Source organism: Natrix helvetica (assembly GCF_964273705.1).
Source record: "Natrix helvetica genome assembly, chromosome: 2".
Classification (NCBI taxonomy): domain Eukaryota; kingdom Metazoa; phylum Chordata; class Lepidosauria; order Squamata; family Natricidae; genus Natrix; species Natrix helvetica.
Window position 1 is genome coordinate 143,336,306 of NC_138552.1, and position 15,278 is coordinate 143,351,583.

Sequence of the window (15,278 nt, forward strand, 5' to 3'; positions counted from 1 at the left end):
ATCCCTTCTTTTTAGAACTCAAATCAATATGGAGTACAGATAGTCCTCAACTTATAGCCATTCATTTAATGACTGTTCAAAGTTTCAGTGGCAGTGAAAAAAGTGATTTATTATCATTTTTCATATTTATGACCCTTGCAGCATCCCTATGATCACATGCTTGATCAATGGCATGCTTTTATGATGGCTACAGTATTCTAGGGTCATGTTCATCAGCTTTTGTAACCTGACAAGCAAAATCAATGGGGAAGTTAGATTTTCATTTAACAACTGTGTTACAAACTTAACAGCTGCAGAGTGTCACTTAACTACTGTGGCAAGAAAGGTTGTAAAATGGAGCAGAACCTAACAATTGTCTTGCTTAGGAATGGAAAAGTGGGGCTCAGTTGTGGCCTTAAGTCAAGGACTACCTGTATATTCCATATAGTTAACAATTATGTTGTGAAATTATGCCACAGCCATGAATGGCAGTCAAAGAGAATGTATTCATATACACCTTTTTAAATGAGTAGCTATTCTGCTCTGCTACCCTCTTGACAAGTACTCTTCTTATTGGCATAGTTTAGCTTTCATTCTGCCAGCGGAAATTTCTATAGTAACAAGACTGATGTAAACCAACTTTGTATTAGTAAGATCCTGATTACTACAGCTGCTTCAGCTAATAGGGGAACCAAATAAGAAAAACTTGACATTGTACCTTAGAATTCTTGCTTATTTTAGGGGTGGGGGAGGGACACGCTAATTTTCTTCTTTACCTCCAGATCAAACTTCAGGAATGGACAGATGCATAATGTTAGGACCAATGTCACCATACTAATTAGAACACCTTATGATGCTAACGTACTTATTTCTTACATAATACTGCTTATGATGCACATTCAGTTTTAAGTAAATTGTTATTTTACTTTTAATATCCTCTAACAGATTATTCTACATTCTTTACAGAGGAGCAGTGAGCAGAAAGCAGTGAAAACCTGATCATTTGCTAGCACGTGAAAATATTAGCGAAGGTAGTAGAACAGAACAGCACAGTTTAGTTTTGTATATGCATCTATAAAACGAAACACAGTAATTCCATTTTTCAGAAGCATATTCTCCTGACAATACATGAGTAGTCACGACTTAACTCTGCATTATCTGTTTTGTTATCTTTTTGCCTGTTATATATATTTGCTTATTTCATGCTAAAGAAAGATGTATGCCAGACATCAGATAACAGTTTTTTCTAGGATTATGTCTGTAGAATGTTGTCACTCAGAACATGATTAACCACTGCTCTTCAAGGATGGGATGCTGGATCATGTTGCTGAAGTTTCTACTTGCTTTAGTTTCTTTGATGGATGTTAGCATTCTTGTTAATAAGGATAGGTACAGTATCATGAGGAGCATTTTGCTAAAATTAAGAGAGAATTGCCACTATAACTTAGTTATAGCATTTTACCTCATGAGACCAGACGAACGATAGATCATATGGGTTTGTAATGCATTGGGAATTTTCTAAAAAATATAGCCTTGTTAAGATTTCCTGCTCTTTATTTGGAATTAAGGAATATTCATACTAGTATTCACATAATATTTTGGAAGGCTCAGAGCAATAAAAGTATCAAGGGTTCTCGCTGAAGCATGAATGCCAGGAAATTTTTAAGTCTGCCTTTGATCTTAATTTAGCAATGGTGATAAGAGCATGAAGTAATCACTTCGCCAACGTAATTTTGTAGATCCCTTTTGGGTGAGAATAGGCTTTAGGAGAGGCCAAACAAAGCAATAGCATCAAATGTTAGAACACCTCTGCCCTATTTGCAGAACTTTCTCAATTATGTTGACTACTTAGATACATTCTAATTCAGATTTACTATTGGTTTGGAGACAGAAATAACTTCAGACCTCCTGGTACACCACAATTACATATCTATAATCATTCAGAAATTACTAACTATAATTACTATGCTATATTATTACATTATATTTACTATATTAGTAACTATATTGGCCATGCTAGCTGGAGGAGTTAGAACCTTTAGCACAACAATATTCAGAAAATCACAAGTTATCATTATTTTGGTAAATTATCAGATCATAAGTAGGTGAAATAACCTGGAAATTTTGACAGCTTGGAAAAAATTAGATTTGTGAATTATGTTGTTTATTATGGTATTTTACTGAATTACTTAACAGGAGGAGCACAGGATGCCCAAAGTCCTTGGAAAAATTACCTTAGACTGTATTGCCTGCATGTTACTCCTCTGTACCGTACTCATAGCCTAAGAAATGCCCTAATCAGTGTTATCCTTATGTTCATTATGCACATTAATCTGCTGAAATAAACATTCATGATTTTGGAATAGCAAGCCAAAAAAAATGTAGATTAGACATGTATATTTCATTGGGGACTTGGGGAACTCTAGAAGCTTTTGAGGTGCTGTGTTCAAATAAAATAACCAATCTGGATAAAGAAATTACTGTGGCTGCAGATTGGTTTTATTTGCCCTGAATGAAGAACTAAATGATCAGTGTAGTGCCATATAATTTGACACTACTTTGGGGAAATTTATGGGAATTGTGACAATTGCTTTTTTACACAGTGGGAATAGTACCCCTGGTGCAGTCCTACCTGAAAAGGGCTGATTGTGCATATTTTGGTGACTTCTGAAATGGACAATTTGAATATGCTCTGCATGAGGCTGCCTTCAGTGATAATTCAGACATTTCACCTGTTGCAGAATAGGGCTACACAAATAATGGTTGAAACCTGCTGATTAGTCATGTGATACCAATATTGCTCCAGCTGCATTTGTTCCAATGCATTTTCCAATCCAATTTAAAGTTAGGATTTTAACTTTTAAAGCTTATTTGGGCTCAATTTAAAGACAGTTATTAGCGTGCCCATTTTGAACAAGAAAGCCCTTTTACTTGGCATGTGTTGCTACCAAGGACTCATTAGAAGAAACAACTTGATCTTCTATTGTGGATTTGTCAGGAACTGTTTTTACAATACTGTTTTATTCTTACTAATGTAGTTTGCTTTGTTGGGTGGCTAGAATCTGTTTGAGTATTATATAAAACAATATTGGCCATAAGAAAAGAGTTGCCTAGGTTATTTTTATTTTAATAGCTGTAATATATAAAGTACATTTCATAAAGTGGAATCTAAAAGCATGTGCTTGCTGCTTCTTTGCAATAAGCTTTAGGAGAGTGCTATCACAACCTTATACTGCTTGGTACCTGATAAAATTTAATATACCTGCAGTTTACATTCCATCCAATAATATAATCTGATATAAGAAGACCTTGGTGCTCTCTAAGCTTGGTTGTTTATTTTGCTGATGTTTCATTATCCAAAAAGGTAATACTTGTGCAATAGTGAATTTTGTTCCCTATTTATATACAAAAGCTTGCCCTGCCAGTTTTGATGGGGGTGAAGTTTTCTCCTTGATAGTTCCTTGATTAGGCTATGAAACACCCTCACAGACACCAAAATTGGCAAGGCAAGCTACTATACATAAACAGGGAGCAAACTCCACTCTCATAGTGATTATGTTACTTAATTGGATAATGAAACATCGGCAAATAATCAAGCTCAGCAAACACTGAAAACTCCATAGTTTGACTCTGACCTTAAATATATGCTTTTCTATTATAACCTGATAGAGCTAAACTCCCCCACTTTCCTTGACCAACTTCTTTGATGAAATGTTTGAAACGCAAAAAGGCTTCAGCTGGCCCAGTAAAGATGTTGCTACGATGACCAGCATTTCTAATCCTTTTGTAGTTCATTTGTTATTGTTTTACCACACATCTTTTACATATTCTGCTTTGAAACAGTACTATCTTAATGCTTCCTTTAAAAGGTTAATCAACACTTCTGTAACATCATTTTGTCTGGCTAGGAAAAATGATCTGGATCCATTTTGCATTTTTCTCCTAGCATGGAAAGACCAGGAGAGTGTGATGTGATGGCACCTGAGTGAATAACTAGATAAAGGCAGGAGGGAAGGAAAGGTGCATGGCCTTATTTGTTCATTCTGGTATTAATCTATTTAGCCTTGAACAAAAACATATATGTACTCAGTAATATTTAAGCACAAAAAGAATTAGGGTTTTCAGTTCTAGAAAACAGATGACACCCACCACTTGTTCAAAGTTAAAATAGGCAGTTAGCTGTAAAAAGAAATCTTCACTCTAAAACTTAATAGATTGTGTGTTTTGTATTGATTAGGCTATCAAGTGCTAGCCCCCACTGCCTATTATGATCAGACGGGTGCCTTGGTGGTAGGTCCAGGGGCCAGAACTGGACTTGGAGCACCTGTCAGGTTGGTGGCTTCAGCACCTGTTATCATCAGTTCTGCAGCTGCACAAGCAGGTAAGTACCGTATTTTTCAAACTATAAGACACACCGGAGTATAAGACGCACCAAGATTTTGAAGAGGTAATTTTTTTTAAATGGTTTTTGCCCTCCCTGGCCCCCAGGAGCACTCTGCAGGCCTCCCAAACACTCTGCATGCCCTCTTTTTGTGAAAAACAGGGCATACAGAGAGTTTGGGAGGCCTGCAAAGTGCTCCTGGGGGCCAGGGAGAGAAAAAATATGACATGGGAGTTTGGGAGGTAAAAGGCGTGCTTTTCACGAAAATGGGGGCCGTTTTTTACAAAAAATGCGGTGTGCAGAGAGTTTGGAAGGTTTGCAGAGTGTTCCTTCCTGGGGGCTGGGGAGGGCAAAAACACCCCTGTTTTTGTGAAAAACTGGCCCATTTTCACTCATTTCTGTCCCCCCCCCAGCCCCCAGGAGCACTTTGCAGACCTCCCAAACCTTCTGTATGCTTCGTTTTTCACAAAAAAGTCAGTTTTTGTAAAAAACGGAATGCACATGGCGGGGTTTCAGGAGGCCAAAAATGCTGTATTCAGTGTATAAGATGCACCCAGATTTTCACCCTCTTTTTTGGGGGGGAAAGGTGCGTCTTATACTCCGAAAAATATGGTAGCTTTTTTGCAGTTTTATTTTTTAAATGGTCTCACTGATCTTTTCCCGCTTTGCAATCTTCTAGATATTATTCAGAATATTTATTCATTGCCACACACACACACACACACATAGATGCAGGAACATTCTCATCTAGGATATTTCTCTTGACAATTATTGTGTCATTTGTCCCAAGGGCATAAAAGATTTCAGTTACTGTTTCTTAGGTTAATTCAGAAGTACTCCCCATTCTTTTTATTTGTGGCATAGTGTAAAAAATGTCTGGATGAAACAACAGTGAACAGAGTAAGAAGCAATAGTCCCAGTGTGCTATAGTTAAAATATATTTTTTCCATCCATTACGAATGCAGGCAGTCCTCAACTTGCAATCACAATTGGGACCAGAATCTTGGTCACTGAGTGAAGCGGTTATTAAGCAAGATGTTCCACTCAATGACAGCAATACAGGCAATCCCGTTTGTGGTCATTAACCAATTTTGCAGGTCATTAAATGGACGGAGTCCCAGATTGGGAGGTCTAGTATAGGATACACATAAATGTTTCTGACCTCAGAAGCTGCAAAACAGAAAGAAAAATCTGCCTGTGGTTAAATTTCAAGTTCAAGCAGCACAGAGCTAAAATTCTTCCACTGGCAGCTCTTTTAAGAATGCAAGAGCTGCCTGCCGAAAGATGTCAGCTGTCAGAGACAAGAAGAAACCATCACCCCCAGAATCTAGAGGAAGTCCTCTTGGCAGGCAGCAGCATCTTTCAACTTTCCTTGTCAATTGACTTTCTGGGAAAGTCAGCAGAGTCAGTTGCAAATAACAATCATGTGATTGCAGGGACAAGCAGAAACAGATTGGGAAGCACCCAGATCCTAGTCCTTTGACCATGATGCTTTGTGATGGACAGAAGTTCTTTACACTGTAAAATATCTTTTCTGAGTCTATTGTTAATACAAACTGTTGTTAAGCAAATGGTTTTAGGTCAAGGGCTACCTGTATATTTGTTATAAAGGTTGTCTGTGTAGCCATTTTACATTAAGAAATCTTGATTAGGATGTTGTTGTTGGGACATAGAGAAGTGGTTCAGTGGCTTTTTTCCTTTTCCTTTTGGGGGGCATTAAATAATTGGGCATTGCACAGGTGTAAAGGTACCAAATTGATAGTAAAGTATACATTTAAGATGCATTGAAAATGCTGCATTTTTTTGTTCATTTTTAGAGATGCACTTCAGGGGTTGAAGCTTATTTGTGTGGTTTGTGCATGTGCTGCTTTTGCCATATTGGTGTGAAATTCATATGATTTGGGGTAAACTTTACTTTTCAAAGAACCATATTCTTCTATTCCCCCCCCCCCCCCCAAAAAAAAAGGAGTTAAACAAACTCAAGAATTGTGATGTCTTTATGAAGGGGAAAAATCATGGGATAAATCTATATTTGCTCTGCCCACGGATATTCTTCACCCATTGCTTTCAGTTTGTCTAACACTTATCTAACAGAGGGGAAAGAAAAATCAACCTTCTGGCTCTCCTGTCATTTTTACTTAAACATTTTTATAGTCTATATTGACTGTTAATTATAATTTTAATTCAAACTACATGATTATGTCTTAGTATTTCTTAATGCTTATGCAGGAAAACAGCTGTTGACCATATTATTAGTATGACACTGAAAGTTAAATTAAATATTTGTAATTTTTCTTATATACATTATATTTATATTCAGTATTTATATTTAGCATACAGCATGAACTTTCACTTCATTAAGTGCATATAGTTAGACATATTAAAGCTCGCAAACAAACTAAAGGGCCATTGCATTTGTATTTTAACAATTTAGAATTGGAAAATCTCAATACTATATTAGCAATATTTGTCAGAGCCCAGCACAGATCTTTGCATTTGTCCATCACAGGATGAGAGTCTTTAGGGACACTCAAAGCCATTTGAGTGAAACAACCCCATTTATTTAAGATAGTGTTCTAAGAATACTAATATTTTTTCTTAGACATCGTAACTCTTTGTATTGAAAATTTGCCAGTATGGAAAATTTTAAGTGCCCTATTTCTAAAACTTGAAATGTTCTACATCCCTACTGATTATTGAAAACCATGTTGTCTTTCAGCTGCTGCAGCTTCAGCTGGAGGAACAGCAAACAATATCACAGGAACCACAAATGGGCTTTTTCGGCCCCTTGGTCCTCAGCCTCAACAGCAGCAACAACAGACAAACAACAGTCTACAGTCTAATTCATTTTATGGCAACAATACTTTAACCAATAATTCTCAGAGCAGTTCACTCTTTTCACATGGTCCTGGTCAACCAGGAAACACATCTCTTGGCTTTGGAAGTAACAGCTCCTTGGGAGCTGCCATTGGGTCTGCACTTGGTGGATTTGGCTCAACCGGTAAGTTGTTAACTTTTAAAGAAAACAGGGGAAGAGGTTGTATGGGTTGATGTGTTTCAAATAATTTTTCTTTAAATTATTTGGATACATTGCATTTCTATCTCTTGATTTGAAAGAAAGTCAGTTGGACCAGGCAGATCTTGCATATGAGAAACAACTTGCATTAGTGACTATGAAAGATAACTCACATTTTTATGCTCCCGTGATTTTATATTCAAGATCATTGCGTAAGTATTAAAAGGGTTACTTTTGTCACAAGAGGTGGGCAAGAAATATCCTTTCGCTTTGCTTCCCCCTCTCTCCAGCTTGGTCAATTATCAGGAGGACTGTTGCTGGAAGTGAACAATAGTTTCCTTTCTCAGTGTTGCAAGGATGCTCTCAAGAACACCTGGAGGACTGAGTTGAGCATTCTTCACTGTTTTAAGCCAGGCATCTTATAATATGCAAGAATAGAAGCAAATACCTTCCATTTCCTGCTTAAAGACACTTTGCTTCTATATGGAGGCAAGATATGTTTTTTTGCAGTTGTCTTGGAAATTCATGTAGCACTTGTTTTTCAAACATCTTGCAGTAGGTAAACTTTGTTTTAATTGTTTCAGTTCACAGATGCTAAATCTTGTCATTTTCTATAGTTTCTATTGTATAATCTTTGCTACTTTATTCACAGTGTGATGGTACATGCCCCCCCCCCTTTTAGAATTCATAAAGTTCTTAGATTGTGAAAATTGTTTTCTCATCGGATAATGTATGAATTGTTTATTTTGCATAGGCTAAGGCATGAAGAAGCACACACAATTTTGTGCACTGTATAAAAGTGGGCTTGCACACCTTGATCTTGGAAAATGTCCCATGTGAAACAATTTTTTAAAATATTTAGAGGACTTCTTAAAGCTCTTCCTATTGATTGTTATAAACAATTCCTCATCACTTTTTTGTCTTGTAGAATTTGTATTTTGGTTGATGTCCACTGAAATAAATAAGTAGAAAGAAAACACTATAAAAAGAAAGGATCTAATAAATACATAGTCATTCATTACATGTTTTTAATTGAAAGTTATTAATGGCAAAATCAAGGATGACGTTTCTCTGATTTTTTTACTTAAGGAGAATAATATCCTTAATATATTTTTTAAAAATTGTAGGCTTTCAGTCTTATTTGCAGTTTTTCAGAATAATTAATGCTCTATATGAGTATTCCACTCAAACAAATCCTGGCTTTTATATAAATACGTTTATTCAAATCCATAATTAGTTTTTTTTAACTGTATAAGAAATAGACTTTGTGTACCAATCACTCATTTTTCTCTTCATTGCATTTTAAATACAATTATTCTCAACTAGTCTTAAAATGTAAATTTCTTAAATACTACTTTTAAAAGAATACCTTTGCTTGCTACTCTTAGAATATTATCTCAAGGAGACAATATTAAGTGATTTGTCAGAGTCATCTAGTGAGCTTGACAGCTGAATCAGGATTTTAAAATATCGATCCACATTTCATTTTAATTTTGAAAGAACAAGTCAACACACACCCCCATATTTTATTGCTCAGTAAATTAATTGGCTCACTGTAATGTCTTAATCTTTAGAAATCACTGTAGTTCCTTTTTCTGCATTAGACTGAAATTAACAAATTCTAAATAAAATATACATTTACTAAATAGGGATACAAAATTGTTAATATGGCTAAACAGCTCAATGTTCATAATAAGTGGTATTTCAAGATTTATATTAGTTAAATTGCTCAGGTAAAACCTTCTGTAAGATGAATATACAACAAGTATTTATTTAAATTCCTAAACCATACTTTTATGAACACATCAAATTTTGTTATTATATTTGTTCACCCATCCCTATATTATCTGTCTGTGATCCAAATCATTTTAAGGCTTTCCTTCAAAGTATCTTTAGACTTTTTATTGACAAGAATGTATAGTGTGGCCACCATATCTTATTTCTGAAGAGTGCAGAATCTAAGGGTAATTTTAGTAACAGCGTAAAACAGGATGAAAGAATTTATTATTTAGGCTATCTCTATACAAAAACCTCTGTTGCATGCCTAGAATATGACTTGAGTAGTTCCTCCTCTCAGACTAGTATCTAAATTGAAAGAAAAATGAAGACATTTTCAGAAATTATTTGCACTTAAGATTCAACTTCATTGGTTTGTATTAACACATTAAGACATGCCTAACTATTGGTCCCAAAGCCTGACTCCAGAATGCCAAATACTATGACAATGTGACTAAGTCTTGAGTGAATCAAGACTTGGAGATTGCTCAAAAATTTTCCATATCTGAGGAATGCTTGTACTCATTTGTGATTTATTAAATCATGTGTGGTTATCACAGTAATTGTCTCTAGCATAACTTGATTGTTATAACGAATATGATCATATCTTGTATTGCCCAGCTGTAGGTTGGGGCTAGGTTTTCTTTGGTTGACACTGTATGTAATAGGGTCTTTTTATTTCTTCTTCAGTTGGCAGTTCTGCAAGTAGTAGTGCCACAAGGAGAGAGTCTCTATCTACTAGTTCTGACTTGTACAAAAGATCTAGTAGCAGCCTAGCACCCATAGGGCAGCCATTTTACAATAGTCTGGGATTTTCCTCCTCTCCAAGCCCAATAGGCATGCCTCTGCCAAGCCAAACTCCAGGACATTCACTTACGCCACCGCCATCACTTTCATCACATGGATCCTCATCCAGTTTGCATTTAGGTAAAAAAAACAAAGCCCTTTTTTGTTTGTATATGTTTGTGTGTATATGTATTTTTATATGTATATCAATATTTTATGTTGGTTAAAGATGTCAATCTGCCTTTTTGGTAAAACATTGTATAGGGGGCCTAGTCCCAATATGTTGCTAATTGATTGGTCATTGAGAGCGATCAGCTTTGGGAGCTAAGTGTTGGCCCATGCCACCCTACAGATTTTTTCACATAAAAATGAAATCCTGATACTTAGTAAACTAAGAGTGGGTTGTTGTTGTGGTGTTGTTGTTGTATGACAGGCAAAGATATATATTTTTTCCGTATAATTGTAAATCATGCATCTTTTTTAATGGAGTCAGCTTTAGGCTAATGTTTAGTACATGGTAATGATACAAGTTTTGCATCTCGGTTTTTAAAAAAACAAAGCTTGGCAAAGTATGCAGTAAAGAAAACTGCTTTTAAATAAACAGAGTAATGAATTCACAGTAAATTTTATAAATTCACTTTCAAAAGAAATAAAAATAAAAATGAAAGGCTTTAGGGAAATAGTGGCATTCAATCTGTAATGTGTCCTTTCCATACATACACCTGTAGTAATTTCATGCTGGAACCAGTAAGGATGTTTATAGGCATGGTTTGTATCTAGATTGATACTGTTGAGTAATATATGTTAAAATTACATTATTCTATGGCATGCTTTGCAGTATTTAGTCAGTATTTATAATTCCCTATTATTAATTATGTATTTAATGTAAATTGTGAATAAATCACTTTACATGCTTTATTGTATAGGCATTTTATTAGCGAAAGGTCTCTCATCATAAATGACATCTCAAACTTGAATACTAAAAAAGTTTCAAAATTCACATATCATATAACTTTTCTTAAACTAAATTTGCTCAATTATGGTACATTGTCCAAATAAATACTAAAGTTCAAGTGCATGCCTACAATGAGGAAAAAATGGACTAAATAATATTCCAATAACAAAATGGAATAGGTAGAAGATGAAGTTCTACTTATAAATGGTCATGAATAGAGACTTATTTCTGTTATAATGAAAAGTGTTCTTGAAAGTATCTTTGTAAGTCTTCCAAGTTCTCTTCGAATCCTAAGGCAAATTGGATATTATTGATCACAACAAAATCTCTACTTCAAAAACAAAATGAGGACCCTTTGTACACTGCTACTTAGATTTGGTCTATGCGATATTTGACTCTGCTATATTTTACTTTTTCACCTATCCCTAATTTTTCTGCGATACCATTCTCATATCAAATAATGCATCATTTCTCACTGCAACTTCAACCTTATACCTTCTGAAAGGCTGTTCCTAAAAATATGGACTTCCAGAGCAAGAAGACAATAGTTTTAGTTTTAATATTCATCCTTCCAATGTCATTTATGCACATGGCTCTCTGGGTTTTATTCAGAATCGAACACCTAAGTGCTCAAAGGGTGATTTATTACTTCAAGATAAATAACATTAATGTACTTCAAGCGTCAAAAGTAAATAACCAATTTTACTTGTCTAATATATAAATTATATACATTCTTCAACAAATGCTAGAATATGTTTTTGTGAATTATCTATTACTTATTGGACATAATTTGCACTATGTCACGTATTCTGCTTCTGACTAGTCATAGAAAGGAGCAAAAGATAAATGCACAAACATTTCAGCCTTATTTATTTCAGTGCTGAATTTGGAACTTCCACTGGATTCTGGTGTTCCAGTAACAGCTTTAACTTTGTGTTCTCAATTTAATTTATAGCAAACATTTTTAAATCATTTAAAATGGCAATAGAATTGTTTACTCACTATATCTGCTATAGGATTTTGTGTTTGATCAAAGTTATAAAAATACCTACGGAGTAACATCATTTAAGTGTAAAAGCTTGATTCTGTGTAAACTTTGAAAAATAGCTGACTTTAAAAATAAGAAATACATATTTCAAATGTTGGCTAGCCATCAACTGATGTTATTCTATATTCATGTAGTTCTAAAATTTATCTTCTTGAGAAAGTTTAGATAAAGCACACATTCTGAAAAATATTTGTAAGACTTCTCACAAGAACTGTATGTGTGTATCTGTTAATAACTTTGCAAAATGTGCCACATTATAATTTACTAGGTGATGCATTGTAAACCAGAACTATTTTAATGTTTGATTTAAACATTTTAAAACATTTCCCATGAGTATTAAAATACATGGCATATTTAAAATTAATACACATTTTTATTTATAGTTTGTGGAAAGGAAGTATTATTCAAATCCTTAAAAGTTCAGAAGTAAGTTTTTATTGAAAACATTTTTTTTATTAAATAATGTCTAAAATAGACATTGCAAAAAATTGCAAAATAGACCCGTCATCTTTTCTTTTTCTCCAACGAAAGCATACTCCTTAGCAGAATTCTGCTCAGGATGCTCTTCTAATAGAATAAAATCCCGCCCCACCTCTCCTCTATTACTATACTAGGTCTGATATTTTTCTGCAAAGCCTGTAGTCCTGTGGAATACACCTTTGCATGGACAGAGATTTGCAATAGGAAGGGAAACTATTATAGCAGCTGCATGAATCATAGCGAAAAATATTGCTTCTTTAACACTTTAAAAAGAGATGCTTTGCTCATGCTTCTACACCCCTAAAACTAATATATCTTGTGCCAAAGACTTTGGGGCAGCCTCAGAGATTCTTAGTAACAGAGAGGAGTTTCAATGGTGGATTTTCCTTGTGGGTATTGGAAGTTTCCCTTGATATTTGAGGGGACAGAATCCTATGTTCCAAGGCTCATAGCATGGTTGTCATAAACCCTAAGTTCCGAATAGGTTAAAGACAAATATCATTGCCTGTTAATTTTTTTTAATTATTGCCATACAAACAGGTAGAGAGAAATTTCTTGCCATGACTGCTCTTTCTACAGAAAGAGGTTTTTAACTGCATATTTGTCATTATCATTATGCTAAAGAGAATAAGCTAATAGAAATAGCACTTATAAAATGCTTCAGAGTGCTTTATAGCACTGTCTAAGCAGTTTACAGAGTCAGCATATTGCCCCCAATAATTTTACATCATTTGAGGTAAATGAGGTCCTCATTTTACCGACCTCAAAAGGATGGGTCAGTCTTGAGCTGGTCAGGATTGAACTCCAGGCTGTGGGCAAAGTTAGTCTGCAATACTGCATTCTACCTACTGGGCCACCATGGTTCCTAATGCTTTAATCTGATTAAAAGTACCTCAGAATAAAATTCATTTCTTTTCTTGGTGTATTAATCTTTGTTCTACCTGTTTAAATTAATTGCTATTGCAGCATTTTTGCTCTCTCCCTGCTTTTTTGCCTTTCCTTGCTCCATTTCCACTTGGACCAATAAGCTGTTGCCACCTCTGCTAATGTTATGCCTCCCATTATCATGATCTTTCTATGTATTACTGAATTTTAATTCTTCTCATAAACTTACCTGTTTATTTGTGTAATTATGAAGATGATGATAAAATGGATTTATTCATGGCTTATTTTATAGAAATAGGTCTGGATATTTTGTAAAAAATAAAATGAAAGTACACTTGTATCTGTTCCATACTTAATAAAAACTGCCAAATATTAATAGAAAAAATTGTTTCCAGGGACAATTTTCCGAATAAGTTTAGTAAGATATTTTTAATAATACTAATTATCATGTGCTAGATGCATATCCAGTCACATGGCATATGATTTTAGTAACCTTGTTTAACGCTGGTATAAGATTTTATAATTGCATACATTTTATAAAAAATTACAAATATCTAGTTCTTGACCTTTTGCTTAAAAACAAAGCAAATTGTGTGCAAGGTAGTCCTGATTTGTTTATTTTGCCTTGATTGTGTGCGCTGTTTACATCATTAAATCCATAAGAATTTCATTCCCATAAAAATCTATTGCTGCAGATGCAGATTTAGGTAGTTATCTCAAATAATGAAAATGGTAAATAATGCTTTACTTTTGGGCTTTACGTTGTGAATGCACTTAACTTGACCAGATTTCAATTAGTAATCTTCTTATGCTTGTATTAATAACTTTTGCACATAATATATTTCATCTCTATTCAGGGTTTTCTCCAGAACAAGAAACTATTATTTTGTTTGTCAGTATTTTAAGAAAAGGAGCAAAAACAATCTTTGGAATCTAGTTTTAGATACAAAGCTATTTCTATATAGTTATTTTCAAATAATTACTGCAACGGCAGGTTTTTTAAATTTATCAGATAGACATTACTGTCAAGTTTCTTAAAAAAACCAGAGCATTTTTGTAAAATATAAGTGGGCAAGTTTGAGTAGTTTGAATGGTTTAGGTGAAGTCTAGTTGGGCAGATTCAGAAAAAACAGGTTCATAGAATTTTCTAAGAGAATAGGTCCTTCTAAAGCAGTGGTTCTCAGCCTGTAGGTCAGGATCCCTTTGGGGGTCGAATGACCCTTTCACATGGGTCGCCTAAGACCATCGGAAAACATATATTTTCGATGGTCTTAGTAACCGAGACACCAATTTTATGGTTGGGGGTCACCACAACATGTGGAATTGTATTAAAGGGTCGCGGCATTGGGAAGGTTGAGAACCACTGTTCTAAAGACATCTTCATGGATTTGGAGTCATGGATCTGCAACTGTGTGAGATATGGCATAGAGGAAAAAGAAGGAACAACTTTGAGCAACTCTCTTGGTGCAAGTAGAAGGGTCTTCTATTCATCCAGGAGACTCTTTATATCCCAGTCTTTGAAACTAGAGTTTTAGGTTGTAAGTTATTAAATGTTAATGTAATCTTTGGTTTCAGGAATTTAACCTTGTAAATACATTTAATCTTTAGTTTTGAATTTGTTTTCTGTAGCAGAATAGTTTTTATAAGACAATAAATATAATACATTTCATGATGAAATTCCTAGTCCATCACAAGCCAATATTCCAAATTTTACAAAACACTTGAGTTGTTTCAACTCCATTACTATAGGAGTGTTCTCTAAACTCTTAATATCATGATGTTTGGCACTGCATTCAATTAGATAAAATTAACTCATCCTCTCTTTTCCTGAGCTGCCTACACCTCTCTCCCAAAACTTTTTCTTGGGAGCTTGCCTGTATTGAATTTTCAGAAGTTTTCAATAACTATGCCATTTCCAATGCTTATTCAGGAAGGCCTTTCACTCCTCAAAATGACTTTTTAAAAGCAGGAT

General features: G+C 34.6%; 1 protein-coding gene across 11 annotated transcripts in view; it reads left to right on the plus strand.

Moving 5' to 3' along the window:
• PUM2 (pumilio RNA binding family member 2) overlaps positions 1 to 15,278 on the plus strand; it is an 84,770-nt gene that overhangs the window by 53,476 nt on the left and 16,016 nt on the right. For 8 of the 11 annotated variants that reach the window (XM_081943156.1, XM_081943155.1, XM_081943154.1 and 5 more), the window contains exons 11-13: positions 4,217 to 4,360; positions 7,080 to 7,361; positions 9,843 to 10,079. In XM_081943156.1, the coding sequence (XP_081799282.1) occupies positions 4,217 to 4,360; positions 7,080 to 7,361; positions 9,843 to 10,079 (663 nt within the window). The remainder of the gene's footprint in view (positions 1 to 4,216; positions 4,361 to 7,079; positions 7,362 to 9,842; positions 10,080 to 15,278) is intronic. The other 3 variants (XM_081943157.1, XM_081943158.1, XM_081943149.1) reach the window with 1 other exon arrangement.